At 42.4% G+C, this 27,683-nt stretch overlaps 1 protein-coding gene across 4 annotated transcripts in view; it reads left to right on the forward strand.

Moving 5' to 3' along the window:
• LOC139549546 (nectin 1b-like) overlaps positions 1 to 27,683 on the forward strand; it is a 735,897-nt gene that overhangs the window by 247,417 nt on the left and 460,797 nt on the right. For all 4 annotated transcript variants that reach the window (XM_071360154.1, XM_071360156.1, XM_071360157.1 and 1 more), the window contains exon 2: positions 17,218 to 17,589. In XM_071360154.1, the coding sequence (XP_071216255.1) occupies positions 17,218 to 17,589 (372 nt within the window). The remainder of the gene's footprint in view (positions 1 to 17,217; positions 17,590 to 27,683) is intronic.

Here is a 27,683-nt window from a genome sequence, read left to right on the forward strand (position 1 = left end):
CAAGTGGGTTAGAGCCAGATCTACAGCTAGCTCTATATATTAAGGACTTCTCTCTCTGTCAGTATTGTTTCAGTGGGTTAGAGCCAGATCTACAACTAGCTCTATATATTATGGACTTCTGTCTCTGTCAGTATTGTTTCAGTGTTCAAGTGGGTTAGAGCCAGATCTACAACTAGCTCTATATATTAAGGACTTCTCTCTCTGTCAGTATTGTTTCAGTGTTCAAGTGGGTTAGAGCCAGATCTACAACTAGCTCTATATATTAAGGACTTCACTCTCTGTCAGTATTGTTTCAGTGGGTTAGAGCCAGATCTACAACTAGCTCTATATATTAAGGACTTCTCTCTCGGTCAGTATTGTTTCAGTGGGTTAGAGCCAGATCTACAACTAGCTCTATATATTAAGGACTTCTCTCTCGGTCAGTATTGTTTCAGTGGGTTAGAGCCAGATCTACAACTAGCTCTATATATTAAGGACTTCTCTCTCTGTCAGTATTGTTTCAGTGGGTTAGAGCCAGATCTACAACTAGCTCTATATATTAAGGACTTCTCTCTCTGTCAGTATTGTTTCAGTGGGTTAGAGCCAGATCTACAACTAGCTCTATATATTAAGGACTTCTCTCTCTGTCAGTATTGTTTCAGTGGGTTAGAGCCAGATCTACAACTAGCTCTATATATTAAGGACTTCTCTCTCGGTCAGTATTGTTTCAGTGGGTTAGAGCCAGATCTACAACTAGCTCTATATATTAAGGACTTCTCTCTCTGTCAGTATTGTTTCAAGTGGGTTAGAGCCAGATCTACAACTAGCTCTATATATTAAGGACTTCTCTCTCTGTCAGTATTGTTTCAGTGGGTTAGAGCCAGATCTACAACTAGCTCTATATATTAAGGACTTCTCTCTCTGTCAGTATTGTTCAAGTGGGTTAGAGCCAGATCTACAACTATCTCTATATATTAAGGACTTCTCTCTCTGTCAGTATTGTTCAAGTGGGTTAGAGCCAGATCTACAGCTAGCTCTATATATTAAGGACTTCTCTCTCTGTCAGTATTGTTTCAGTGGGTTAGAGCCAGATCTACAACTAGCTCTATATATTATGGACTTCTGTCTCTGTCAGTATTGTTTCAGTGTTCAAGTGGGTTAGAGCCAGATCTACAACTAGCTCTATATATTAAGGACTTCTCTCTCTCTGTCAGTATTGTTTCAGTGTTCAAGTGGGTTAGAGCCAGATCTACAACTAGCTCTATATATTAAGGACTTCTCTCTCTGTCAGTATTGTTTCAGTGGGTTAGAGCCAGATCTACAACTAGCTCTATATATTAAGGACTTCTCTCTCTGTCAGTATTGTTTCAGTGGGTTAGAGCCAGATCTACAACTAGCTCTATATATTAAGGACTTCTCTCTCTGTCAGTATTGTTTCAGTGGGTTAGAGCCAGATCTACAACTAGCTCTATATATTAAGGACTTCTCTCTCTGTCAGTATTGTTTCAAGTGGGTTAGAGCCAGATCTACAACTAGCTCTATATATTAAGGACTTCTCTCTCTGTCAGTATTGTTTCAGTGGGTTAGAGCCAGATCTACAACTAGCTCTATATATTAAGGACTTCTCTCTCTGTCAGTATTGTTTCAGTGGGTTAGAGCCAGATCTACAACTAGCTCTATATATTAAGGACTTCTCTCTCTGTCAGTATTGTTTCAGTGGGTTAGAGCCAGATCTACAACTAGCTCTATATATTAAGGACTTCTCTCTCTGTCAGTATTGTTTCAGTGGGTTAGAGCCAGATCTACAACTAGCTCTATATATTAAGGACTTCTCTCTCGGTCAGTATTGTTTCAGTGTTCAAGTGGGTTAGAGCCAGATCTACAACTAGCTCTATATATTAAGGACTTCTCTCTCGGTCAGTATTGTTTCAGTGGGTTAGAGCCAGATCTACAACTAGCTCTATATATTAAGGACTTCTCTCTCTGTCAGTATTGTTTCAGTGTTCAAGTGGGTTAGAGCCAGATCTACAACTATCTCTATATATTAAGGACTTCTCTCTCTGTCAGTATTGTTTCAGTGGGTTAGAGCCAGATCTACAACTAGCTCTATATATTAAGGACTTCTCTCTCTGTCAGTATTGTTTCAGTGTTCAAGTGAGTTAGAGCCAGATCTACAACTAGCTCTATATATTAAGGACTTCTCTCTCGGTCAGTATTGTTTCAGTGGGTTAGAGCCAGATCTACAACTAGCTCTATATATTAAGGACTTCTCTCTCTGTCAGTATTGTTTCAGTGGGTTAGAGCCAGATCTACAACTAGCTCTATATATTAAGGACTTCTCTCTCTGTCAGTATTGTTTTAGTGGGTTAGAGCCAGATCTACAACTAGCTCTATATATTAAGGACTTCTCTCTCTGTCAGTATTGTTTCAGTGTTCAAGTGGGTTAGAGCCAGATCTACAACTAGCTCTATATATTAAGGACTTCTCTCTCGGTCAGTATTGTTTCAGTGGGTTAGAGCCAGATCTACAACTAGCTCTATATATTAAGGACTTCTCTCTCTGTCAGTATTGTTTCAGTGTTCAAGTGGGTTAGAGCCAGATCTACAACCAGCTCTATATATTAAGGACTTCTCTCTCTGTCAGTATTGTTTCAGTGGGTTAGAGCCAGATCTACAACTAGCTCTATATATTAAGGACTTCTCTCTCGGTCAGTATTGTTTCAGTGTTCAAGTGGGTTAGAGCCAGATCTACAACTAGCTCTATATATTAAGGACTTCTCTCTCGGTCAGTATTGTTTCAGTGGGTTAGAGCCAGATCTACAACTAGCTCTATATATTAAGGACTTCTCTCTCTGTCAGTATTGTTTCAGTGGGTTAGAGCCAGATCTACAACTAGCTCTATATATTAAGGACTTCTCTCTCTGTCAGTATTGTTTCAGTGGGTTAGAGCCAGATCTACAACTAGCTCTATATATTAAGGACTTCTCTCTCTGTCAGTATTGTTTCAGTGGGTTAGAGCCAGATCTACAACTAGCTCTATATATTAAGGACTTCTCTCTCTGTCAGTATTGTTCAAGTGGGTTAGAGCCAGATCTACAACTAGCTCTATATATTAAGGACTTCTCTCTCTGTCAGTATTGTTTCAGTGGGTTAGAGCCAGATCTACAACTAGCTCTATATATTAAGGACTTATCTCTCTGTCAGTATTGTTTCAGTGGGTTAGAGCCAGATCTACAACTAGCTCTATATATTAAGGACTTCTCTCTCTGTCAGTATTGTTTCAGTGGGTTAGAGCCAGATCTACAACTAGCTCTATATATTAAGGACTTCTCTCTCTGTCAGTATTGTTTCAGTGGGTTAGAGCCAGATCTACAACTAGCTCTATATATTAAGGACTTCTCTCTCTGTCAGTATTGTTTCAGTGGGTTAGAGCCAGATCTACAACTAGCTCTATATATTAAGGACTTCTCTCTCTGTCAGTATTGTTCAAGTGGGTTAGAGCCAGATCTACAACTAGCTCTATATATTAAGGACTTCTCTCTCTGTCAGTATTGTTTCAGTGGGTTAGAGCCAGATCTACAACTAGCTCTATATATTAAGGACTTCTCTCTCTGTCAGTATTGTTTCAGTGGGTTAGAGCCAGATCTACAACTAGCTCTATATATTAAGGACTTCTCTCTCTGTCAGTATTGTTTCAGTGGGTTAGAGCCAGATCTACAACTAGCTCTATATATTAAGGACTTCTCTCTCTGTCAGTATTGTTTCAGTGGGTTAGAGCCAGATCTACAACTAGCTCTATATATTAAGGACTTCTCTCTCTGTCAGTATTGTTTCAAGTGGGTTAGAGCCAGATCTACAACTAGCTCTATATATTAAGGACTTCTCTCTCTGTCAGTATTGTTTCAGTGGGTTAGAGCCAGATCTACAACTAGCTCTATATATTAAGGACTTCTCTCTCTGTCAGTATTGTTTCAGTGGGTTAGAGCCAGATCTACAACTAGCTCTATATATTAAGGACTTCTCTCTCTGTCAGTATTGTTTCAGTGGGTTAGAGCCAGATCTACAACTAGCTCTATATATTAAGGACTTCTCTCTCTGTCAGTATTGTTTCAGTGGGTTAGAGCCAGATCTACAACTAGCTCTATATATTAAGGACTTCTCTCTCTGTCAGTATTGTTTCAGTGGGTTAGAGCCAGATCTACAACTAGCTCTATATATTAAGGACTTCTCTCTCTGTCAGTATTGTTCAAGTGGGTTAGAGCCAGATCTACAGCTAGCTCTATATATTAAGGACTTCTCTCTCTGTCTGTATTGTTTCAGTGGGTTAGAGCCAGATCTACAACTAGCTCTATATATTATGGACTTCTGTCTCTGTCAGTATTGTTTCAGTGTTCAAGTGGGTTAGAGCCAGATCTACAACTAGCTCTATATATTAAGGACTTCTCTCTCTGTCAGTATTGTTTCAGTGTTCAAGTGGGTTAGAGCCAGATCTACAACTAGCTCTATATATTAAGGACTTCTCTCTCTGTCAGTATTGTTTCAGTGGGTTAGAGCCAGATCTACAACTAGCTCTATATATTAAGGACTTCTCTCTCGGTCAGTATTGTTTCAGTGGGTTAGAGCCAGATCTACAACTAGCTCTATATATTAAGGACTTCTCTCTCTGTCAGTATTGTTTCAGTGTTCAAGTGGGTTAGAGCCAGATCTACAACTAGCTCTATATATTAAGGACTTCTCTCTCTGTCAGTATTGTTTCAGTGGGTTAGAGCCAGATCTACAACTAGCTCTATATATTAAGGACTTCTCTCTCGGTCAGTATTGTTTCAGTGGGTTAGAGCCAGATCTACAACTAGCTCTATATATTAAGGACTTCTCTCTCTGTCAGTATTGTTTCAGTGGGTTAGAGCCAGATCTACAACTAGCTCTATATATTAAGGACTTCTCTCTCTGTCAGTATTGTTTCAGTGGGTTAGAGCCAGATCTACAACTAGCTCTATATATTAAGGACTTCTCTCTCTGTCAGTATTGTTCAAGTGGGTTAGAGCCAGATCTACAACTAGCTCTATATATTAAGGACTTCTCTCTCTGTCAGTATTGTTTCAGTGGGTTAGAGCCAGATCTACAACTAGCTCTATATATTAAGGACTTCTCTCTCTGTCAGTATTGTTTCAGTGGGTTAGAGCCAGATCTACAACTAGCTCTATATATTAAGGACTTCTCTCTCTGTCAGTATTGTTTCAGTGGGTTAGAGCCAGATCTACAACTAGCTCTATATATTAAGGACTTCTCTCTCTGTCAGTATTGTTTCAGTGGGTTAGAGCCAGATCTACAACTAGCTCTATATATTAAGGACTTCTCTCTCGGTCAGTATTGTTTCAGTGTTCAAGTGGGTTAGAGCCAGATCTACAACTAGCTCTATATATTAAGGACTTCTCTCTCTGTCAGTATTGTTTCAGTGGGTTAGAGCCAGATCTACAACTAGCTCTATATATTAAGGACTTCTCTCTCTGTCAGTATTGTTTCAGTGGGTTAGAGCCAGATCTACAACTAGCTCTATATATTAAGGACTTCTCTCTCTGTCAGTATTGTTTCAGTGGGTTAGAGCCAGATCTACAACTAGCTCTATATATTATGGACTTCTGTCTCTGTCAGTATTGTTTCAGTGTTCAAGTGGGTTAGAGCCAGATCTACAACTAGCTCTATATATTAAGGACTTCTCTCTCTGTCAGTATTGTTTCAGTGTTCAAGTGGGTTAGAGCCAGATCTACAACTAGCTCTATATATTAAGGACTTCTCTCTCTGTCAGTATTGTTTCAGTGGGTTAGAGCCAGATCTACAACTAGCTCTATATATTAAGGACTTATCTCTCGGTCAGTATTGTTTCAGTGGGTTAGAGCCAGATCTACAACTAGCTCTATATATTAAGGACTTCTCTCTCTGTCAGTATTGTTTCAGTGTTCAAGTGGGTTAGAGCCAGATCTACAACTAGCTCTATATATTAAGGACTTCTCTCTCTGTCAGTATTGTTTCAGTGGGTTAGAGCCAGATCTACAACTAGCTCTATATATTAAGGACTTCTCTCTCGGTCAGTATTGTTTCAGTGGGTTAGAGCCAGATCTACAACTAGCTCTATATATTAAGGACTTCTCTCTCTGTCAGTATTGTTTCAGTGGGTTAGAGCCAGATCTACAACTAGCTCTATATATTAAGGACTTCTCTCTCTGTCAGTATTGTTTCAGTGGGTTAGAGCCAGATCTACAACTAGCTCTATATATTAAGGACTTCTCTCTCTGTCAGTATTGTTCAAGTGGGTTAGAGCCAGATCTACAACTAGCTCTATATATTAAGGACTTCTCTCTCTGTCAGTATTGTTTCAGTGGGTTAGAGCCAGATCTACAACTAGCTCTATATATTAAGGACTTCTCTCTCGGTCAGTATTGTTTCAGTGGGTTAGAGCCAGATCTACAACTAGCTCTATATATTAAGGACTTCTCTCTCGGTCAGTATTGTTTCAGTGGGTTAGAGCCAGATCTACAACTAGCTCTATATATTAAGGACTTCTCTCTCGGTCAGTATTGTTTCAGTGGGTTAGAGCCAGATCTACAACTAGCTCTATATATTATGGACTTCTGTCTCTGTCAGTATTGTTTCAGTGTTCAAGTGGGTTAGAGCCAGATCTACAACTAGCTCTATATATTAAGGACTTCTCTCTCTGTCAGTATTGTTTCAGTGGGTTAGAGCCAGATCTACAACTAGCTCTATATATTAAGGACTTATCTCTCGGTCAGTATTGTTTCAGTGGGTTAGAGCCAGATCTACAACTAGCTCTATATATTAAGGACTTCTCTCTCTGTCAGTATTGTTTCAGTGGGTTAGAGCCAGATCTACAACTAGCTCTATATATTAAGGACTTCTCTCTCTGTCAGTATTGTTTCAGTGGGTTAGAGCCAGATCTACAACTAGCTCTATATATTAAGGACTTCTCTCTCTGTCAGTATTGTTTCAGTGGGTTAGAGCCAGATCTACAACTAGCTCTATATATTAAGGACTTCTCTCTCGGTCAGTATTGTTTCAGTGTTCAAGTGGGTTAGAGCCAGATCTACAACTAGCTCTATATATTAAGGACTTCTCTCTCGGTCAGTATTGTTTCAGTGGGTTAGAGCCAGATCTACAACTAGCTCTATATATTAAGGACTTCTCTCTCTGTCAGTATTGTTCAAGTGGGTTAGAGCCAGATCTACAACTAGTTCTATATATTAAGGACTTCTCTCTCTGTCAGTATTGTTTCAGTGGGTTAGAGCCAGATCTACAACTAGCTCTATATATTAAGGACTTCTCTCTCTGTCAGTATTGTTTCAGTGGGTTAGAGCCAGATCTACAACTAGCTCTATATAGTCCTTAAGGACTTCTCTCTCTGCTCTACCCTCTCATCTTTAGATATAATTCTAACTGCTGTTGGCACACCAACTAAATTGCATTGGATGTTTTCAGAAAGCATCTTATCATCCAGAGCTGTAATACAGACCAGAGAAGACAAAGCTGGGACACAGGTGTTGTAAAGGTAGAGGGGATGAGGGAGAGAGGGAGAGGAGAAGAGGTGTCAGACTGCATTAGTTAAAGGTAGAGGGGATGAGGGAAAGAGGGGGGGGGAGGGAGAGAGACAGAGAGAGAGATAGGGAGAGAGGGAGAGAGAGGGAGAGAGAGAGAGAGAGGGAGAGAGAGAGAGAGGGAGAGAGACAGAGAGAGAGAGAGAGAAGGAGAGAGAGGGGGAGAGAGGGAGAGAGAGGGAGAGAGAGAGAGAGAGGGAGAGAGAGAGGGAGAGGGGGAGAGGAGAAGAGGTGTCAGACTGCATTAGTCAATCAATCTGTCATCTCAACAGTCCCTCAAGTGATTGTAAATCTCTGAGGGGAATGTCTGCTTGACGTGGTCTAGGGGAAAATGAAAGTTGATGTGTTCTCACTCACTCAGTCCCTTAAAAAGGTTGCCACTTTATTTCTATGTATCTGCTTGGTTGATCTATCCGTCTGTCGCCAGGTAAAATACTGTACTTGAATGTGAACATAAAAATACATATTAAACACAGGTGAATTGTGATGCATGTATAGACAATATCTAGATAATATACAGAGCATTCAGGAAAGTATTCAGACCTCTTTCCTTTTCCACATGTTGTTACGTTACAGCCTTATTCTACAATGTATTAAATACAATAAAACACAATACTCCATAATGACGAAGCAAAAACAGTTTTAAAGAAATGTTCTGCAAATTTATAAAAAATCATAAACGGAAATATCTTATTTACATAAGTATTCAGACCCTTTGCTATGAGACTCGATATTGAGCTCAGGTGCATCCTGTTGCCATTGATCATCCTTGAGATGTTTCTACAACTTGATTGGAGTCCACCTGTGGTAAATTCATTTGATTGGACATGATTTGGAAAGGTACACACCTGTCTATATAAGGTCCCACAGTTGACAGTGAATGTCAGAGCAAAAACCAAGCCATATGGTCAAAGGAATTGTCCATAGAGCTCCGAGACAGGATCATGTCGAGGCACAGATCTGGGGAAGGGTACCAAAAACATTTCTGCAGCGTTGAAGGTCTCCAAGAACACAGTGGCCACCATCATTCTTAAATGGAAGAAGTTTGGAACCACCAAGACTCTTCCTAGAGCTGGCCGCCCGGCCAAACTGAGTGTCGTGTCTTTGGCATCATTAAAGGTGAAGACTGTTATTTTCTCAAATAAATTATCTGTAATTATTATTACGTGATTAAACAAATCATGTACATTTAACTAAGTAGGAAGTTGGGGCACCACGGAAAATCTTCAGATTATTAAGTTATAATTTTCTGAATATAACGCTTCAGATATTTTAATATCTGATCAATTAGTCTTCTATTAATGAATTATTCTTTACCTTACGTCAGTCTCATCTGAATGTCGCAAATTGTTAGTTATCTGCACAAACCCTGCCTTTACTATACTATCATTCATACACCAATTGGCTTAATCATTTATTTACCAACTAAATAATCACAGAAATGCATAAAAAAACAAACAGTAGAGATGGTTACTAACAGTGATAGGGAAGATCCCCTAGTGGGCTAAACCGATATGACGGCTTGGTGGACAAAGGGAAGGGGGTGTGGACTGAGAAAGAGCGGGAAAGACAACATTGATTCATGGATTCATTACACTATAATCACATACATTGATTTGCTAATCCTTCGCGCACATGAAGGGCCGCTCATTAGAGAATAATTGCAAGTACATATTTACGGTGTATGTCATTGTTGTCTTCTCTTTTGGAATCCTGTCCGTTTGCTGGAGATTTCATCCGAGTCTCTCTCTCTCTCTTTCTGTTTCCCTGAAGATCACTCTTTCGTGGTTAGAATTGATACTACCATTCAGAAATGTTCTCATAGAATATATGTTTCGGCAGTTGACGGTATTCTCGTCCTCGGTTTACGTCATTCTAGTACTTCGTATCTAAGATTTGCTCTTATTCTGTAGGGATCGATAGTCTCAGAGTTGAACAATTTCCAGCCGTTTAGCCAGTGCTGGTTAGGAACTGGCTACACGTAACTATTCGCAATTACAGCTCAAGCTGTGGGTTTGCTTAGTCTGACGAGGATTTTCTTCTGAGTTATTTTTCTTCGTAACAGTAGAAAAGGCGGTTCCATGACGCCTGATCATGTCTGTGCTCACGGGGGCGGGCCAATGACTTAGTTCAACTTTAAAGGGAATACAATTCTCTCAAAATGAAAGGTTTAACATCACATTACATCATTGCACAAATAGTTTAATCTTTACTCATTCATTTTATACAAGAATTGGATGCAAACCCCATAACTGAGACATGTACACATTCAGAGATATATGTATGTGTGTTTCCTGTCCTCCAGGAGGTCACCAAATCAAACACACTTGTCATAACTGTCCCATAAGTGTCCACGGACCCTTCCCACATTCTCACAAGTGGACATTTAGTTTAATTCTCCCATTTTGGGGGATCTAGGAGTTCGGCCAGGTGAAATCCCTTGTTCTGTCTCTGTATTCTCTCTTTCTGCATGAAAAGTGGAAGAGAGTCTCTGCCAGGAATTCACCACCTGAGATAACAGAACCTGGGTTTAGGAGAGAGAGAGAGGGGGAAGCCACGATCTACACCCAGAAAGGGCCACGTCATGACATGAGTAATCGGGGGAGAAGGACCTTGGTCAAGGAGGTGACCAAGAACCCGATTGTCACTCTGACAGAGCTCCAGATTTCCTCCGTGGAAATGGGAGAACCTTCAAGAAGGACAACCATCTCTGCCGCACTCCAACTATCAGGCCAAACGGAAGCCACTCCTCAGTAAAAGGCACATGACAGCCCACTTGGAGTTTTCCAAAAGGCACCTAAAGGACACAAAGACCATGAGAGATAAGATTCTCTGGTCTGAAGGTTCACCTTCCAACAGGACAATAACCCTTAGCACACAGCCAAGACAGGGCAGGTGTGACTTCGGGACAAGTCTCTGAAGGTTGAGTTGCCCAGCCAGAGCCCGGACTTGATCACCTCCCTGACCAAGGCCCTTCTCCCCTATTTGACCTGGATATTTTGTCTGCATGTATTCTAATCAAATCAAATTGTATTTGTCACATAAGCCGACTACAACATTTCCTCACCGTGAAATGACAAGCCCTTAACTAACAAATAGAGTTAAAAAAGATTGACTAAATAAACTAAAGTAAAAAATAAAAGGTAACACAATAAAATAACGAGTCTATATACAGCGGGTACATGTTAGTAATGATACTATATACAGGGGGTACAGGTTAGTAATGAGACTATATACAGGGGGTACAGGTTAGTAATGAGACTATATACAGGGGGTACAGGTTAGTAATGGGACTATATACAGGGGGTACAGGTTAGTAATGAGACTATATACAGGGGGTACATGTTAGTAATGGGACTATATACAGGGGGTACAGGTTAGTAATGAGACTATATACAGGGGGTACAGGTTAGTAATGAGACTATATACAGGGGGTACAGGTTAGTAATGGGACTATATACAGGGGGCACCGGTACCGAGTCAGTGTGCAGGGGTACAGGTTAGTAATGAGACTATATACAGGGTACAGGTTAGTAATGAGACTATATACAGGGGGTACAGGTTAGTAATGGGACTATATACAGGGGTACAGGATAGTAATGAGACTATATACAGGGGGTACAGGATAGTCGAGGTATTTGAGGTTATATGTTTATGTAGGTTGGCTATGTGTGCCTTTAAAAAAGGGATGTAGTTATGTCCTTGTTCTTGTCTATTAATGTTGTGTATTATGTCATTCTGTATTACGTTTCATGATGTGTGTGGACCTCAGGAAGAGAAGCTGCTGCTTCTGGAACAGTTAATGGGGATCCTAATTAAATACCAAGTACAACAACAACAACATAAACAGATCGAACATCTCTGGAGAGACCTGAAAATAGCTGTGCAGTGACGTTCCCCATCCAACCTGACATAGCTCCCCATCTAACCTGACAGAGCTCCCCATCCAACCTGACAGAGCTTGAGAGGATCTGCTGAGAAGAATGGGAGAAACTCCCCAAATACAGGTGTGCCAAGCTTGTAGCGTCATACGCAAGAAGACTCAAGGCTGTAATCGCTGCCAAAGGTGCTTCAACAAAGTACTGAGTAAAGGGTCTGAATCAGTTTCTGCTTTGTCATTATGGGGTATTGTATGTAGACTGATCAGGGGGGAAAACGATTTCATCAATTTTAGAATAAGGCTGTAACGTAACAAAATGTGGAAAAACTCAAGGGGCTGATTTCTTCCCGAATGCACTGTACTTACAATATCTAGAAAATATTGAGACAAGTTCGAGACAATATCGAGACAATATCTAGACAATATCGAGACAATATCTAGACAATATCGAGACAATATCTAGACAATATCTAGACAATATCGAGACAATATCTAGACAATATCGAGACAATATCTAGACAATATCGAGACAATATCTAGACAATATCGAGACAATATCTAGACAATATCGAGACAATATCTAGAAAATATTGAGACAATATCGAGACAATATCTAGACAATATCGAGACAATATCGAGACAATATCTAGACATCTACCTCTCAAAACATGAACACAGCTGCTGTATATGGATATTTAAGAGCGCTATGCGGCAATTCTGTTCTGCAATCTGAAAGGGGTTTTTCTTTCTGAATGCTCAAGGCCACAAATCCAACGTCTTGACTGTCGCTCTGTGTTGTGACTGCTGTGTCCTTCAACTTCAAGGCTGTTGGAGCTGAGTTTTGTCACCATCACACACATACACACATATCCTCTCGTTCCTCTCTCTCCATCATCACCTCTCTCCTCCTCCTCCTCCCTCTGGAACCATCCTCTGCTTCTCTCTCTCTCTCCCTCTCCCTCTCCCTCTCCCTCTCCCTCTCCCTCTCTCTCTCTCTCTATCTCTCTCTCTCTCTCTCTCTCTCTCTCTCTCTCTCTCTCTCTCTCTCTCTCTCTCTCTCTCTCTCTCTCTCTCTCTCTCTGTCTCTCTGTCTCTCTCTCTGTCCCTGTCTCTCTCTCTGTCTCTCTGTCTCTCTCTGTCTCTCTCTCTCTGTCCCTGTCTCTCTGTCTCTCTCTGTCTCTCTCTCTCTGTCCCTGTCTCTCTGTCTCTCTCTGTCTCTCTCTGTCTCTCTCTGTCTCTCTCTCTGTCTCTCTCTCTCTCTGTGTCTCTCTCTGTCTCTCTCTCTGTCTCTCTCTCGCTGTCTGTCTGTCTCTCTCTCTGTCTCTATCTCTCCATCACTCCGTCTCTCTCTCTCTCTCCCCCCCCCCCCATGTCTGATTGGAACTGCCCATCCGGCTGGGTGAGTGTGCCTGTTTCACTCTGAGTACTGCAGTTTTATGAGTCTGATTTTATTAACAAGTGGAGTTTTTTTTCTTCCTGCGGGTTCGCTCCTCACTGCTGGGTATTAATTACAGTTCTGGTGGGTTGTAAATATAATAAAACACATGCACACACCTGCACTGACACACAAACACACACACGCACTTACCTACACACACACACACACACACACACACATATTCAGGCATCACACACACTCTCTGTAACTCCTTAACAATACTTCACAGCAATGAGGCGAGGGGTAATCGGTATGTTCAGAGACAGATCCAGGAGGAGGCAGGAGGAGAGGATCTGAGAGAGCTATGGAGACACTGAGTAGTGAATATACAATCTGATCCCTCAGTCAGAGACAGATCCAGGAGGAGGCAGGAGGAGAGGATCTGAGAGAGCTATGGAGACACTGAGTAGTGAATATACAATCTGATCCCTCAGTCAGAGACAGATCCAGGAGGAGGCAGGAGGAGAGGATCTGAGAGAGCTATGGAGACACTGAGTAGTGAATATACAATCTGATCCCTCAGTCAGAGACAGATCCAGGAGGAGGCAGGAGGAGAGGATCTGAGAGAGCTATGGAGACACTGAGTAGTGAATATACAATCTGATCCCTCAGTCAGAGACAGATCCAGGAGGAGGCAGGAGGAGAGGATCTGAGAGAGCTATGGAGACACTGAGTAGTGAATATACAATCTGATCCCTCAGTCAGAGACAGATCCAGGAGGAGGCAGGAGGAGAGGATCTGAGAGAGCTATGGAGACACTGAGTAGTGAATATACAATCTGATCCCTCAGTCAGAGACAGATCCAGGAGGAGGCAGGAGGAGAGGATCTGAGAGAGCTATGGAGACACTGAGTAGTGAATATACAATCTGATCCCTCAGTCAGAGACAGATCCAGGAGGAGGCAGGAGGAGAGGATCTGAGAGAGCTATGGAGACACTGAGTAGTGAATATACAATCTGATCCCTCAGTCAGAGACCCCATTCACACTACAGAGAGAGAGGGGGGGGGGGCATGTATCTGTTCGGTGAGAGGCCCAGAGAGGGGGGGGGGGGGGGGCATGTATCTGTTCGGTGAGAGGCCCAGAGAGGGGGGGGGGGGGCATGTATCTGTTCGGTGAGAGGCCCAGAGAGGGGGGGGGGGGGGCATGTATCTGTTCGGTGAGAGGCCCAGAGAGGGGGGGGGGGGGGGCATGTATCTGTTCGGTGAGAGGCCCAAAGAGGGGGGGGGGGGGGGGCATGTATCTGTTCGGTGAGAGGCCCAGAGAGGGGGGGGGGGGGGCATGTATCTGTTCGGTGAGAGGCCCAGAGAGGGGGGGGGGGGGGGGGGCATGTATCTGTTCGGTGAGAGGCCCAGAGAGGGGGGGGGGGGGGCATGTATCTGTTCGGTGAGAGGCCCAGAGAGGGGGGGGGGGGGCATGTATCTGTTCGGTGAGAGGCCCAGAGAGGGGGGGGGGGCATGTATCTGTTCGGTGAGAGGCCCAGAGAGGGGGGGGGGGGGCATGTATCTGTTCGGTGAGAGGCCCAGAGAGGGGGGGGGGGGGGGGCATGTATCTGTTCGGTGAGAGGCCCAGAGAGGGGGGGGGGGGGCATGTATCTGTTCGGTGAGAGGCCCAGAGAGGGGGGGGGGGGGGCATGTATCTGTTCGGTGAGAGGCCCAGAGAGGGGGGGGGGGGGGCATGTATCTGTTCGGTGAGAGGCCCAGAGAGGGGGGGGGGGGGCATGTATCTGTTCGGTGAGAGGCCCAGAGAGGGGGGGGGGGGCATGTATCTGTTCGGTGAGAGGCCCAGAGCCATCCTGATAGGTTAAAACCATGCCAGCCAGAGAGGCTCTAGTTTCCTAATGGACCTTATTTGCCTCGGAACCGCTCACAGGCAGCCGTGAAGGAGAGGCCCTTTCCACTTACTAATTGCTTGCTTTTTAATGTAGCTAATTTGAACACTCACGTTGTGTAGTAGAGTGCTCTCTACACAGGACTAGATGCTCCTGGCAGCCATTGAACTATTTGTGACTGAAACTCATTAAAGTCAGAAGAGGCTTGATGGGGGGTGGAAGGGATGGAGGGAGCAGAGAAAAGGGGTGGGGAGAGAAAAGGGCTGGGGAGAGCAGAGAAAAGGGGTGGGGAGAGCAGAGAAAAGGGGTGGGGAGAGAAAAGGGGTGGGGAGAGCAGAGAAAAGGGGTGGGGAGAGAAAAGGGGTGGGGAGAGCAGAGAAAAGGGGTTGGGAGAGAAAAGGGGTGGGGAGAGCAGAGAAAAGGGGTGGGGAGAGCAGAGAAAAGGGGTGGGGAGAGCAGAGAAAAGGGGTGGGGAGAGAAAAGGGGTGGGGAGAGCAGAGAAAAGGGGTTGGGAGAGAAAAGGGGTGGGGAGAGCAGAGAAAAGGGGTGGGGAGAGCAGAGAAAAGGGGTGGGGAGAGCAGATAAAAGGGGTGGGGAGAGCAGAGAAAAGGGGTGGGGAGAGCAGAGAAAAGGGGTGGGGAGAGCAGAGAAAAGGGGTGGGGAGAGAAAAGGGGTGGGGAGAGCAGAGAAAAGGGGTGGGGAGAGCAGATAAAAGGGGTGGGGAGAGCAGATAAAAGGGGTGGGGAGAGCAGATAAAAGGGGTGGGGAGAGAAAAGGAGAGGGGGTGAAGAGAGGAGAGATGGGTAACACAGTCTAGGATTTGGCTGCTCCTACTCCCTTCTCATTCTCCCTTCTCCCTTCTCCCTACTCCCTTCTCATTCTCCCTGACCTTTATTTTCCTTCATTAGTGATGCAATGCCCCCCCCCCCCCCCCTCCTCCCATCTCATCAAAAACACTACTCCATAAAGAGGACTTCTTGTTGTATAGGATGTGAAGGTCATTCTGTTTCGTTGTTGTTGTTGTTAATCCTTGATGCTAATACGGGTAGAGGGGAGAGAGGGGCTGGTCATGTGTGGGGGAGGGGAGGGTTTTGTATGATGTGCTCGTATGTAGCCTCCTGTTTTGTGGAGGTGGAAGAAGAACGGAGCATCATCTGTGTCACATTTTGCTGATGATTGTTACATTGTCAAATATAAATAAAAAACTACTCCAATGCCTGCTACCGGCCTGGTATTCAGTGTCCCAGGTTCTCTACATGCTTGCTACCGGCCTGGTATTCAGTGTCCCGGGTTCTCTACATTCTACTGACTTCAGTGTCCCAGGTTCTCTACATTCTACTGACTTCAGTGTCCCAGGTTCTCTACATTCTACTGACTTCAGTGTCCCGGGTTCTCTACATTCTACTGACTTCAGTGTCCCAGGTTCTCTACATTCTACTGACTTCAGTGTCCCAGGTTCTCTACATTCTACTGACTTCAGTGTCCCAGGTTCTCTACATTCTACTGACTTCAGTGTCCCAGGTTCTCTACATTCTACTGACTTCAGTGTCCCAGGTTCTCTACATTCTACTGACTTCAGTGTCCCAGGTTCTCTACATTCTACTGACTTCAGTGTCCCAGGTTCTCTACATTTTACTGACTTCAGTGTCCCAGGTTCTCTACATTCTACTGACTTCAGTGTCCCAGGTTCTCTACATTCTACTGACTTCAGTGTCCCAGGTTCTCTACATTCTACTGACTTCAGTGTCCCAGGTTCTCTACATTCTACTGACTTCAGTGTCCCGGGTTCTCTACATTCTACTGACTTCAGTGTCCCAGGTTCTCTACATTCTACTGACTTCAGTGTCCCAGGTTCTCTACATTCTACTGACTTCAGTGTCCCAGGTTCTCTACATTCTACTGACTTCAGTGTCCCAGGTTCTCTACATTCTACTGACTTCAGTGTCCCGGGTTCTCTACATTCTACTGACTTCAGTGTCCCAGGTTCTCTACATTCTACTGACTTCAGTGTCCCAGGTTCTCTACATTCTACTGACTTCAGTGTCCCAGGTTCTCTACATTCTACTGACTTCAGTGTCCCGGGTTCTCTACATTCTACTGACTTCAGTGTCCCGGGTTCTCTACATTCTACTGACTTCAGTGTCCCAGGTTCTCTACATTCTACTGACTTCAGTGTCCCAGGTTCTCTACATTCTACTGACTTCAGTGTCCCAGGTTCTCTACATGCTTGCTACCTGCCTGGTATTCTACTGACTTCAGTGTGTGTTGGATGGATGGATGGTGCCTGTATTCACTGCCTAGTAGGCTGGAATTGACTTGTTGACTTGTAGTGCATGTACCTCGTATTGACTTGCAATGCTTTGCTTGGGCCCGGGCTTCCTTGTAGATTGTGATTATTTCAATATTTTTTTCTGACCCTCTCTCTTCCCTCCCCCTCTCTCCTCCCTCCCCTCCTCCTCCCTCTCTCCTGCCCTCCTCCTCTCAGCTGGAGATGGACAGAGTGTACAGATGGACCCCATTAAGTCAGGCTTCGTGGGCTCCCAGGTGGAGCTGCGTTGTATCTTCGTTAACTCCAACCCTCCGGTCAAGATCTCTCAGGTGACGTGGCAGAAGTTCCTGAACGGCACCAAACAGAACGTGGCCATCGCCAACCCGTCGCTGGGGGTCTCCGTGCTCGCGCCCTTCAAGGAGAGGGTGACCTTCAAGCAGGCGGCGGTCCGCCACCGCACCCCGTCTCTGGAGGACACCACCATCATGTTCTCCAACCTCAGGCTGTCTGATGAGGCCGCATACATCTGCGAGTACACCACCTTCCCTGCTGGGAACCGAGAGAACATGGTCAACCTCACCGTGTTTGGTAAGGACTAGTTAACACAATATAAACATCACTGTGTTAGGTAAGGACTAGATAACACAATATAAACATCACTGTGTTAGGTAAGGACTAGTTAACACAATATAAACATCACTGTGTTTGGTAAGGACTAGATAACACAATATAAACATCACTGTGTTTGGTAAGGACTAGTTAACACAATATAAACATCACTGTGTTAGGTAAGGACTAGATAACACAATATAAACATCACTGTGTTTGGTAAGGACTAGTTAACACAATATAAACATCACTGTGTTAGGTAAGGACTAGATAACACAATATAAACATCACTGTGTTAGGTAAGGACTAGTTAACACAATATAAACATCACTGTGTTAGGTAAGGACTAGATAACACAATATAAACATCACTGTGTTAGGTAAGGACTAGATAACACAATATAAACATCACTGTGTTAGGTAAGGACTAGATAACACAATATAAACATCACTGTGTTAGGTAAGGACTAGTTAACACAATATAAACATCACTGTGTTAGGTAAGGACTAGTTAACACAATATAAACATCACTGTGTTAGGTAAGGACTAGTTAACACAATATAAACATCACTGTGTTAGGTAAGGACTAGATAACACAATATAAACATCACTGTGTTAGGTAAGGACTAGTTAACACAATATAAACATCACTGTGTTAGGTAAGGACTAGTTAACACAATATAAACATCACTGTGTTAGGTAAGGACTAGTTAACACAATATAAACATCACTGTGTTAGGTAAGGACTAGATAACACAATATAAACATCACTGTGTTAGTTAAGGACTAGTTAACACAATATAAACATCACTGTGTTAGTTAAGGACTAGTTAACACAATATAAACATCACTGTGTTAGGTAAGGACTAGTTAACACAATATAAACATCACTGTGTTAGGTAAGGACTAGATAACACAATATAAACATCACTGTGTTAGTTAAGGACTAGTTAACACAATATAAACATCACTGTGTTAGGTAAGGACTAGATAACACAATATAAACATCACTGTGTTAGGTAAGGACTAGTTAACACAATATAAACCTCACTGTGTTAGGTAAGGACTAGATAACACAATATAAACATCACTGTGTTAGGTAAGGACTAGATAACACAATATAAACATCACTGTGTTAGGTAAGGACTAGTTAACACAATATAAACATCACTGTGTTAGGTAAGGACTAGATAACACAATATAAACATCACTGTGTTAGGTAAGGACTAGATAACACAATATAAACATCACTGTGTTAGGTAAGGACTAGTTAACACAATATAAACATCACTGTGTTAGGTAAGGACTAGTTAACACAATATAAACATCACTGTGTTAGGTAAGGACTAGATAACACAATATAAACATCACTGTGTTAGGTAAGGACTAGTTAACACAATATAAACATCACTGTGTTAGGTAAGGACTAGTTAACACAATATAAACATCACTGTGTTTGGTAAGGACTAGTTAACACAATATAAACATCACTGTGTTAGGTAAGGACTAGTTAACACAATATAAACATCACTGTGTTAGGTAAGGACTAGTTAACACAATATAAACATCACTGTGTTAGGTAAGGACTAGATAACACAATATAAACATCACTGTGTTTGGTAAGGACTAGATAACACAATATAAACATCACTGTGTTTGGTAAGGACTAGATAACACAATATAAACATCACTGTGTTAGGTAAGGACTAGATAACACAATATAAACATCACTGTGTTAGGTAAGGACTAGTTAACACAATATAAACATCACTGTGTTAGGTAAGGACTAGTTAACACAATATAAACATCACTGTGTTTGGTAAGGACTAGTTAACACAATATAAACATCACTGTGTTAGGTAAGGACTAGATAACACAATATAAACATCACTGTGTTAGGTAAGGACTAGTTAACACAATATAAACATCACTGTGTTAGGTAAGGACTAGATAACACAATATAAACATCACTGTGTTTGGTAAGGACTAGATAACACAATATAAACATCACTGTGTTAGGTAAGGACTAGTTAACACAATATAAACATCACTGTGTTAGGTAAGGACTAGATAACACAATATAAACATCACTGTGTTAGGTAAGGACTAGTTAACACAATATAAACATCACTGTGTTAGGTAAGGACTAGTTAACACAATATAAACATCACTGTGTTTGGTAAGGACTAGATAACACAATATAAACATCACTGTGTTAGGTAAGGACTAGTTAACACAATATAAACATCACTGTGTTAGGTAAGGACTAGTTAACACAATATAAACATCACTGTGTTAGGTAAGGACTAGTTAACACAATATAAACATCACTGTGTTAGGTAAGGACTAGTTAACACAATATAAACATCACTGTGTTAGGTAAGGACTAGTTAACACAATATAAACATCACTGTGTTTGGTAAGGACTAGATAACACAATATAAACATCACTGTGTTAGGTAAGGACTAGTTAACACAATATAAACATCACTGTGTAGGTAAGGACTAGATAACACAATATAAACATCACTGTGTTAGGTAAGGACTAGTTAACACAATATAAACATCACTGTGTTAGGTAAGGACTAGTTAACACAATATAAACATCACTGTGTTAGGTAAGGACTAGATAACACAATATAAACATCACTGTGTTAGGTAAGGACTAGTTAACACAATATAAACATCACTGTGTTAGGTAAGGACTAGTTAACACAATATAAACATCACTGTGTTTGGTAAGGACTAGTTAACACAATATAAACATCACTGTGTTAGGTAAGGACTAGATAACAAAATATAAACATCACTGTGTTAGGTAAGGACTAGATAACACAATATAAACATCACTGTGTTAGGTAAGGACTAGATAACACAATATAAACATCACTGTGTTAGGTAAGGACTAGATAACAAAATATAAACCTCACTGTGTTAGGTAAGGACTAGATAACACAATATAAACATCACTGTGTTAGGTAAGGACTAGATAACAAAATATAAACATCACTGTGTTTGGTAAGGACTAGATAACACAATATAAACATCACTGTGTTAGGTAAGGACTAGATAACACAATATAAACATCACTGTGTTTGGTAAGGACTAGATAACACAATATAAACATCACTGTGTTAGGTAAGGACTAGATAACACAATATAAACATCACTGTGTTAGGTAAGGACTAGTTAACACAATATAAACATCACTGTGTTTGGTAAGGACTAGATAACACAATATAAACATCACTGTGTTAGGTAAGGACTAGATAACACAATATAAACATCACTGTGTTTGGTAAGGACTAGTTAACACAATATAAACATCACTGTGTTAGGTAAGGACTAGATAACACAATATAAACATCACTGTGTTTGGTAAGGACTAGTTAACACAATATAAACATCACTGTGTTAGGTAAGGACTAGATAACACAATATAAACATCACTGTGTTTGGTAAGGACTAGTTAACACAATATAAACATCACTGTGTTAGGTAAGGACTAGATAACACAATATAAACATCACTGTGTTAGGTAAGGACTAGTTAACACAATATAAACATCACTGTGTTAGGTAAGGACTAGATAACACAATATAAACATCACTGTGTTAGGTAAGGACTAGATAACACAATATAAACATCACTGTGTTAGGTAAGGACTAGTTAACACAATATAAACATCACTGTGTTAGGTAAGGACTAGATAACACAATATAAACATCACTGTGTTTGGTAAGGACTAGTTAACACAATATAAACATCACTGTGTTAGGTAAGGACTAGTTAACACAATATAAACATCACTGTGTTAGTTAAGGACTAGTTAACACAATATAAACATCACTGTGTTAGGTAAGTAAGGACTAGTTAACACAATATAAACATCACTGTGTTTGGTAAGGACTAGATAACACAATATAAACATCACTGTGTTAGGTAAGGACTAGATAACACAATATAAACATCACTGTGTTTGGTAAGGACTAGTTAACACAATATAAACATCACTGTGTTAGGTAAGGACTAGATAACACAATATAAACATCACTGTGTTTGGTAAGGACTAGTTAACACAATATAAACATCACTGTGTTAGGTAAGGACTAGATAACACAATATAAACATCACTGTGTTAGGTAAGGACTAGTTAACACAATATAAACATCACTGTGTTAGGTAAGGACTAGATAACACAATATAAACATCACTGTGTTTGGTAAGGACTAGTTAACACAATATAAACATCACTGTGTTAGGTAAGGACTAGTTAACACAATATAAACATCACTGTGTTAGGTAAGGACTAGTTAACACAATATAAACATCACTGTGTTTGGTAAGGACTAGATAACACAATATAAACATCACTGTGTTAGTTAAGGACTAGTTAACACAATATAAACATCACTGTGTTAGGTAAGTAAGGACTAGTTAACACAATATAAACATCACTGTGTTTGGTAAGGACTAGATAACACAATATAAACATCACTGTGTTAGGTAAGGACTAGATAACACAATATAAACATCACTGTGTTAGGTAAGGACTAGATAACACAATATAAACATCACTGTGTTTGGTAAGGACTAGATAACACAATATAAACATCACTGTGTTAGGTAAGGACTAGATAACACAATATAAACATCACTGTGTTTGGTAAGGACTAGTTAACACAATATAAACATCACTGTGTTAGGTAAGGACTAGATAACACAATATAAACATCACTGTGTTAGGTAAGGACTAGATAACACAATATAAACATCACTGTGTTTGGTAAGGACTAGTTAACACAATATAAACATCACTGTGTTAGGTAAGGACTAGATAACACAATATAAACATCACTGTGTTAGGTAAGGACTAGTTAACACAATATAAACATCACTGTGTTAGGTAAGGACTAGATAACACAATATAAACATCACTGTGTTTGGTAAGGACTAGTTAACACAATATAAACATCACTGTGTTAGGTAAGGACTAGATAACACAATATAAACATCACTGTGTTTGGTAAGGACTAGTTAACACAATATAAACATCACTGTGTTAGGTAAGGACTAGATAACACAATATAAACATCACTGTGTTTGGTAAGGACTAGATAACACAATATAAACATCACTGTGTTTGGTAAGGACTAGATAACACAATATAAACATCATTATCTTTGGTAAGAACTTGAGATAATTGCAATGTGAGATAATTGCAATGTGAGATAATTGCAATGTGAGATAACAGCAATGTGAGATAACGGCAATGTGAGATAATGACAATGTGAGATAATGACAATGTGAGATAATGTCAATGTGAGATAATGACAATGTCAGATAATGGCTGTAATTTGAAAAGATAGATGATAAAGAAGCACTGCCTAAAGAAAGACCTTTCGACTGTGGATGATGTAGTGTGCATTTATAAGGTCACTCAGGGCTGTAACCTTGGAAAACATGGCATCTCACTCAGCCAGGCTGTGTTTCTGTGAACGTGTCGGAGATGTGATATGTTCTATTCATATAGATTACCCCAGAAGGAACTCAGTCAAAAAGCACACAGACATATTGCTTTCATGCAACCAGAGAACGTAGAAATAAATAAATATACGAGCTGCTGAAAGAGAAATCAATAAACCCATTTAGTATGCATGCTTCTGCCCCGGATGCCTTTCTGTAGATGGAGTAATCCCATTGTTTGGGACAGAGTGAGAAGCAGTGAGAGAGACTCTGCAGAGAGAGAGAGACTCTACAGATAGAGAGACTCTACAGAGAGAGAGACTTTACAGATAGAGAGACTCTACAGAGAGAGAGACTTTACAGAGAGAGAGACTCTACAGAGAGAGAGACTCTACAGAGAGATCAACTCTACAGAGAGAGAGATACTCTACAGAGAGAGAGACTCTACAGAGAGAGAGACTTTACAGAGAGAGATAGACTCTACAGAGAGAGAGAGCCTTTACAGAGAGAGAGACTACAGAGAGAGAGACTCTACAGAGAGAGAGACTTTACAGAGAGAGAGACTCTACAGAGAGAGAGACTCTACAGAGAGAGATACTCTACAGAGATCAACTCTACAGAGAGAGAGAGACTCTACAGAGAGATAGACTCTACAGAGAGAGATACTCTACAGAGAGAGAGACTTTACAGAGAGAGAGACTCTACAGAGAGAGAGACTACAGAGAGAGAGACTCTACAGAGAGAGAGATACTCTACAGAGAGAGAGACTCTACAGAGAGAGAGAGCCTTTACAGAGAGAGAGACTACAGAGAGAGAGACTCTACAGAGAGAGAGACTTTACAGAGAGAGAGACTCTACAGAGAGAGAGACTCTACAGAGAGAGATACTCTACAGAGATCAACTCTACAGAGAGAGAGAGACTCTACAGAGAGATAGACTCTACAGAGAGAGATACTCTACAGAGAGAGAGACTTTACAGAGAGAGAGACTCTACAGAGAGAGAGACTACAGAGAGATCAACTCTACAGAGAGAGAGATATACTCTACAGAGAGAGAGACTCTACAGAGAGAGAGACTCTACAGAGAGAGAGAGCCTTTACAGAGAGAGAGACTACAGAGAGAGAGACTCTACAGAGAGAGAGACTCTACAGAGAGATCAACTCTACAGAGAGAGAGATACTCTACAGAGAGAGAGACTCTACAGAGAGAGAGACTTTACAGAGAGAGAGACTTTACAGAGAGAGACTCTACAGAGAGAGAGAGCCTTTACAGAGAGAGAGACTCTACAGAGAGAGAGACTCTACAGAGAGAGAGCGACTCTACAGAGAGAGAGACTCTACAGAGATCAACTCTACAGAGAGAGAGACTACAGAGAGAGAGACTCTACAGAGAGAGAGACTACAGAGAGATCAACTCTACAGAGAGAGAGATACTCTACAGAGAGAGAGACTCTACAGAGAGAGAGACTTTACAGAGAGAGAGACTTTACAGAGAGAGAGACTCTACAGAGAGAGAGAGCCTTTACAGAGAGAGAGACTCTACAGAGAGAGAGACTCTACAGAGAGAGAGCGACTCTACAGAGAGAGAGACTCTACAGAGAGAGAGACTTTACAGAGAGAGAGACTCTACAGAGAGAGAGACTTTACAGAGAGAGATAGACTCTACAGAGAGAGAGACTCTACAGAGAGAGAGACTCTACAGAGAGAGAGACTCTGCAGAGAGAGAGACTCTACAGAGAGAGAAAGAGAGAAACTCTACAGAGAGAGCACAGCTTTGTAAATGTTGTTCTGTCTCTCCTCTGATTATAGCTGTAATTAGCAGTAGAGAGTTGGTGTGTTTTCCGTTAAGCCCCGGCAATGAAAAAACACTTGTCTTAAGTAGTGACCAGTCCCTGTAGCTCCATCAGCCTTGTCTTAAGTAGTGACCAGTCCCTGTATCTCCATCAGCCTTGTCTTAAGTAGTGACCAGTCCCTGTATCTCCATCAGCCTTGTCTTAAGTAGTGACCAGTCCCTGTATCTCCATCAGCCTTGTCTTAAGTAGTGACCAGTCCCTGTATCTCCATCAGCCTTGTCTTAAGTAGTGACCAGTCCCTGTATCTCCATCAGCCTTGTCTTAAGTAGTGACCAGTCCCTGTATCTCCATCAGCCTTGTCTTAAGTAGTGACCAGTCCCTGTATCTCCATCAGCCTTGTCTTAAGTAGTGACCAGTCCCTGTATCTCCATCAGCCTTGTCTTAAGTAGTGACCAGTCCCTGTAGCTACATCAGCATTGTCTTAAGTAGTGACCAGTCCCTGTATATCCATCAGCCTTGTCTTAAGTAGTGACCAGTCCCTGTATCTCCATCAGCCTTGTCTTAAGTAGTGACCAGTCCCTGTAACTTCATCAGCCTTGTCTTAAGTAGTGGCCAGTACCTGTATCTCCATCAGCCTTGTCTTAAGTAGTGACCAGTCCCTGTAACTTCATCAGCCTTGTCTTAAGTAGTGACCAGTCCCTGTAGCTCCATCAGCCTTGTCTTAAGTAGTGACCAGTCCCTGTACCTCCATCAGCCTTGTCTTAAGTAGTGACCAGTCCCTGTACCTCCATCAGCCTTGTCATCTCCAAGCCCCCATCTTGTATGTTTACAAAATGGAAACATAATCCCTATATATAGTATAATAAAGTGCACTACTTTTGACCAGGGACCACAGGGCCCTGGTTGGATTGGGTGCCTGCGGTGAGTGTGTGTGTGTGTGTGTGTGTGTGTGTGTGTGTGTGTGTGTGTGTGTGTGTGTGTGTGTGTGTGTGTGTGTGTGTGTGTGTGTGTGTGTGTGTGTGTGTGTGTGTGTGTGTTTTGTCAGCTGACAATCAGTGAATTCCAGGAAACCTATGTGACAATAACCGACTGACAGTGTTCAAAGAGGCCCCTTCATATCATAGCTATCTGCAGCTCTGCACAACGCTGCTATTCATATCATAGCTTTCTATTCATATCTGATCTAGACCTGCAGTTGTTTGATTCAGCATTCTCTCTTGCTTACCTGAACCTGCCTTTTGATATCACAGCAGTAAATTGCTAATTGGCAGCCCTCAAAGGATTTCAATTGGAACACTTTGTGCCTTTGGAAATGCAAGAGACTTCTGCATCTGTTGAAGATTCTTGACAGCTGGGTTTGACTTTTAGCACGTCAGGGACGGGGGAAAAACAGATCCTTTTAGCACGTCAGGGACGGGGGGAAAACAGATCCTTTTAGCACGTCAGGGACGGGGGGAAAACAGATCCTTTTAGCACGTCAGGGACGGGGGGAAAACAGATCCTTTTAGCACGTCAGGGACGGGGGGAAAACAGATCCTTTTAGCACGTCAGGGACGGGGGGAAAACAGATCCTTTTAGCACGTCAGGGACGGGGGGAAACAGATCCTTTTAGCACGTCAGGGACGGGGGGAAACAGTTCCTTTTAGCACGTCAGGGACGGGGGGAAACAGATCCTTTTAGCACGTCAGGGACGGGGGGAAACAGATCCTTTTAGCACGTCAGGGACGGGGGGAAACAGATCCTTTTAGCACGTCAGGGACGGGGGGAAAACAGATCCTTTTAGCACGTCAGGGACGGGGGGAAACAGATCCTTTTAGCACGTCAGGGACGGGGGGAAACAGATCCTTTTAGCACGTCAGGGACGGGGGGAAACAGATCCTTTTAGCACGTCGGGGACGGGGGGAAAACAGATCCTTTTAGCACGTCGGGGACGGGGGGAAAACAGTTCCTTTTAGCACGTCAGGGACGGGGGGAAAACAGATCCTTTTAGCACGTCAGGGACGGGGGGAAAACAGATCCTTTTAGCACGTCAGGGACGGGGGAAAACAGTTCCTTTTAGCACGTCAGGGACGGGGGGAAACAGTTCCTTTTAGCACGTCAGGGACGGGGGGAAAACAGATCCTTTTAGCACGTCAGGGACGGGGGGAAAACAGATCCTTTTAGCACGTCAGGGACGGGGGAAAAACAGATCCTTTTAGCACGTCAGGGACGGGGGGAAAACAGATCCTTTTAGCACGTCAGGGACGGGGGGAAAACAGTTCCTTTTAGCACGTCAGGGACGGGGGGAAAACAGATCCTTTTAGCACGTCAGGGACGGGGGGAAAACAGATCCTTTTAGCACGTCAGGGACGGGGGGAAAACAGATCCTTTTAGCACGTCAGGGACGGGGGGAAACAGATCCTTTTAGCACGTCAGGGACGGGGGGAAACAGTTCCTTTTAGCACGTCAGGGACGGGGGGAAACAGATCCTTTTAGCACGTCAGGGACGGGGGGAAACAGATCCTTTTAGCACGTCAGGGACGGGGGGAAACAGATCCTTTTAGCACGTCAGGGACGGGGGGAAAACAGATCCTTTTAGCACGTCAGGGACGGGGGGAAACAGATCCTTTTAGCACGTCAGGGACGGGGGGAAACAGATCCTTTTAGCACGTCAGGGACGGGGGGAAACAGATCCTTTTAGCACGTCAGGGACGGGGGGAAAACATATCCTTTTAGCACGTCAGGGACGGGGGGAAAACGGATCCTTTTAGCACGTCAGGGACGGGGGGAAAACAGTTCCTTTTAGCACGTCAGGGACGGGGGAAAACAGATCCTT

This window comes from Salvelinus alpinus, chromosome 22 (genome assembly GCF_045679555.1).
Source record: "Salvelinus alpinus chromosome 22, SLU_Salpinus.1, whole genome shotgun sequence".
Lineage (NCBI taxonomy): Eukaryota > Metazoa > Chordata > Actinopteri > Salmoniformes > Salmonidae > Salvelinus > Salvelinus alpinus.